The following is a 4,144-nucleotide window of genomic DNA, read 5'->3' on the forward strand; positions in this document are numbered from 1 at the left end:
GGGACGCGCCAGGCGCAGGCCGGACTGCCGGACTGGGGCCCGAGCCAGCAAGCAGCCAGCGGATCCCGCTCCGAGGCCGATGACGTCTTCCCCTCTGGCTCCGCCGGCGCCAAGCCGGGCAGGGCGGGTGACGTCACCATACGGTCACGTGATCACCATTCAAACAAACAACTCCCCTCCCCCGGCGCGCCCGCTTCTCCCCGCCCCTCCCCGCCCCGCCGAGAGGCGGCATATAAACCGGTTCCTCGCGAGCCGAGCTCGCTGTGAAGGACGCCGGGCTGTGATAGTTGTGGCTGGGGCTGGAGGGGCAGTCGGGGGAGCAGCAAAGAAGCCTAGGCGGCCGAGAGCCCCGCGCGACGCCTCCCGCACTCAGTCTAAGCGTAGTTTGGGGTTCGGCGCAGGGAGAACTAGGGTCGGGCTTTTCCTCCAAAGCCGCTGCCCTACCCTTGGCTTCCGAGGACAAAAGAGCACCGCGAACAGGCACGCTGGGGGCGCTAGGGCCGGCCATGGTCATGGAAGTGGGCTCCCTGGACGCCGGAGGCCTGCGGACGCTGCTTCGGGAGCGCGCCGCGCAGTGCCTGCTGCTGGACTGCCGCTCCTTCTTCGCTTTCAACGCCGGCCACATCGCCGGGTCGGTCAACGTGCGCTTCAGCACCATCGTGCGGCGCCGGGCCAAGGGCGCCATGGGTCTGGAGCACATCGTGCCCAACGCCGAATTGCGGGGCCGCCTCCTGGCGGGCGCCTACCACGCCGTGGTGCTGCTGGACGAGCGCAGCGCCGCCCTGGACGGCGCCAAGAGAGACGGCACCTTGGCCTTGGCCGCCGGCGCGCTCTGCCGAGAGGCGCGCGCCACACAAGTCTTCTTCCTCAAAGGTACGCCCTCGGGGAAGTTCTGGCGCCGCACGCCCCCACCCCAGCCACGCCGCCTTGCCGCGGGACCCCTGGCCCTCGGCCCCTTCGGGCTACCCCACCTGGAGCGCGTGGGCGCCCGAGCCCTATTCCGGGGACTTGTCTTTGGCTTTGTTTGGCTTTAAGAACAAAAGACTTTGCCTGGGCCTCTCCGGGGTAAACTTCAGCCCTGGTTGGCGCGGGGTTGGTTAGATGAAGGTGCCCTGTCCCCGACGATACTAATGGAAACAAGTATGTCTCTTTGTCTTCCCAGGAGGATATGAAGCTTTTTCAGCCTCCTACCCGGAGCTGTGCAGCAAACAGTCGACCCCCATGGGGCTCAGCCTTCCCCTGAGTACCAGCGTCCCTGACAGCGCTGAATCAGGGTGCAGTTCTTGCAGCACCCCGCTCTATGATCAGGTTAGTAGGGGGCCTGTGCTGAGGGTGGGGGCAAAGGCCTGGAAGAGCAGTACTAGTGAGAATATCCAAAGTAACCTTTAAGTTTTTAAGGAGGGGCACACAGGGCTACTAATTTATCCCACAGTTAAGGGGTCTGATGGAGGGGAGGCTAATTGCTGACACTACAGAAATGAAATTGAGGCAAATGGGTTTAGTCCCCTATTTATTTATACTCTAACAATAGTGCTAAACATACCCGTTATCTACAACTGACTTTTCTAGCAGGGAGTTTTTGTGGGTGTGGGCGCCAGCATTAACTTTGAGCAAAGCTTGACAAGTGTTGGATATTTCTGGATTTCAGGGTGGCCCAGTGGAGATCCTGCCCTTTCTGTACCTGGGCAGTGCCTATCATGCTTCCCGAAAAGACATGCTGGATGCCTTGGGCATCACTGCCTTGATCAATGTCTCAGCCAATTGTCCCAACCATTTTGAGGGTCACTACCAGTACAAGAGCATCCCTGTGGAAGACAACCACAAGGCGGACATCAGCTCCTGGTTCAACGAGGCTATTGACTTCATAGGTAAATGGACAGACAGATGCTTGGGACTTCTGCCTTGCTCCCCCCATTTTAGTCACCATGCCCAACTCTATGGCAAGGAATTGAATGACATTCGCCTGAGCCTTTCTCCATACATTAACTGTCAGTCTGGTGTGGGCAACATCCCTGCAAAATAGGGATTTGATGTCCTATTCAACAAATTAGCAAACGGAGGCTCAGAAAGTTGAATTGACTTAACTTATCCAAGATCAGTCGGCTTCGTGGAGATGCCTGGTCTTGGTTTAAATCCCTTGCTGTTCTCTGCACAATGCCCACGTTGCCTCCGCAGAGCACTGTTTGATGGCATGAGGTGATGTTGCCATTCTCTGGATAGGACACACCCGTTTCTTAGGCACCCGCTGCCTGGGGTTGGGGTTGTTCCCCCGAGCTCTGGAGTAACTGGCCACCCTTTGTTTTCCAGACTCCATCAAGAATGCTGGAGGAAGGGTGTTTGTCCACTGCCAGGCGGGCATTTCCCGGTCAGCTACCATCTGCCTTGCTTACCTCATGAGGACTAACCGAGTCAAGCTGGATGAGGCCTTTGAGTTTGTGAAGCAGAGGAGAAGCATCATTTCCCCCAACTTCAGCTTCATGGGCCAGCTGCTGCAGTTTGAGTCCCAGGTCCTGGCCCCACACTGCTCAGCAGAGGCCGGGAGCCCCGCCATGGCTGTGCTGGACCGCGGCACCTCCACCACCACTGTCTTCAACTTCCCTGTCTCCATCCCCGTCCACTCCACGAACAGTGCATTGAGCTACCTTCAGAGCCCCATTACGACCTCTCCCAGCTGCTGAAAGTCCACGGGAGGTAACCTCCACAACTCACTGGGACTCTTGGCTCCTTGAGGAGAAATGCAATAACTCTGGGGAGGGTGCTTGTGAGGGCTGGTCCTTATTTATTTAATTTCACCCCGAGTTCCACTGGGTTCCTAAGCAGTCATAGTGATGATGTTGCATCAAGATGTTTGCTGAACTCAGCACGTTCGGGACCAATATATATAGTGGGTACATCAAGTCCCTCTGACAAAATGGGGCAGAAGAGAAAGGACTCCATGTATGAGCCGGTTTCTTTTTGCTTGCTCCTGTTTTTTTGTAGGAACTCTTCATGCTTGACATACCTACCAGTATTATCATTCCTGACGACACATACCTATGAGAATATACCTTATTTATTTTTGTGGAGGTGGTCTGCCTTCACAAATGTCAGTGTCTACTCCTAGAAGAACCAAATACCTCAATTTTTGTGTTTGAGTACTGTAATATCCTGTAAATACACCCTAAGCAGGTCTGTGTTCAGCACTGATGGAAAGCACCAGTGTTGGTTTTTTTTTTTTTTTTCAGTTGCCAGCAGTTGTATGTTTGATTATTTATGAACTGAAATAATATATTTCTTCTTTTAAGAAGACATTTTGTTACATAAGGATGACTTTTTTTATACAACAGAATAAATTATGGCATTTCTATTGAAATCTCAATGGTTTTATTTCTTGGGCAGTCCCAACTAATCCCTCTCCCATGAGTGAACCAGAACCTGGACAAGAGCCTCACAGATGTGTGTCTTGGGATCTGGTGATGGCTGGGTTCAAGGGAGGTAGAAAAGTGTCATCTATCATGGAAAGCCAGGTGTCACAGCTGACCTCTTGAGTATCAGATCCAAGTGTCCCCGTATTTCTACCATGTTACACAGGGAACCCAAGTGTTCCCAGAGCCAAAAGGAATGACCATTTGCTTGGGTTGCCTTTTTAAAATACTCTACCCAGGGTAATATAAAAATCCACCCTCTTTCCTGAACTGTGCTAGAACACCAGACATAAACGTGTTCCTGCTATGTGTAAGGTAGTGTGTGCTACCTGCTCCCCAAATAACTCAGCAGGACCCTTTTGCAGACAGAGATGCTGAGACCCAGCATAGCTAAGTGGCAGTGGGGGGAATCAGGGCCTCCATCTGTTTTGTTCCCTAATTCTGTGTGGCTTACACTTTATCACTCCTCTCACGTGCCCTTTTTCTTTCTTTCTTTCTCTCTTTTTTTTTTTTTTTGCCTTTGAAAAGACCTTTATGAAAAGAATACGAAGCACTATGAGCGAATACAACACAATGAATCACCTGAAATTCCCACCCCTCACCTGACCATTAAAGCTTTGGAATACATCCATGCTAGCATCTTTATATACACACACACACACATACACATACTGAATTTTTGGTAGCTGCCTCCAGGTCACTTGCTGGTCTGATTTCATAATTTCGTTGAAGATAGACAA

General features: G+C 52.7%; 1 protein-coding gene across 1 annotated transcript; it reads left to right on the plus strand.

The window, feature by feature from the left end:
* Nucleotides 1–246: 246 nt before the first annotated feature.
* DUSP1 (dual specificity phosphatase 1) lies at nucleotides 247–3,352 on the plus strand. Its single transcript, XM_032336998.1, has 4 exons — nucleotides 247–873; nucleotides 1,163–1,308; nucleotides 1,649–1,868; nucleotides 2,308–3,352. The coding sequence occupies exons 1-4, from the start codon at nucleotides 507–509 to the stop codon at nucleotides 2,676–2,678; spliced, it is 1,104 nt and encodes a 367-aa protein (XP_032192889.1). The 5' UTR covers nucleotides 247–506; the 3' UTR covers nucleotides 2,679–3,352.
* The last annotated feature ends 792 nt before the right edge of the window (nucleotides 3,353–4,144 follow it).

Source organism: Mustela erminea, chromosome 3 (assembly GCF_009829155.1).
Source record: "Mustela erminea isolate mMusErm1 chromosome 3, mMusErm1.Pri, whole genome shotgun sequence".
Taxonomy (NCBI): Eukaryota; Metazoa; Chordata; class Mammalia; order Carnivora; family Mustelidae; genus Mustela; species Mustela erminea.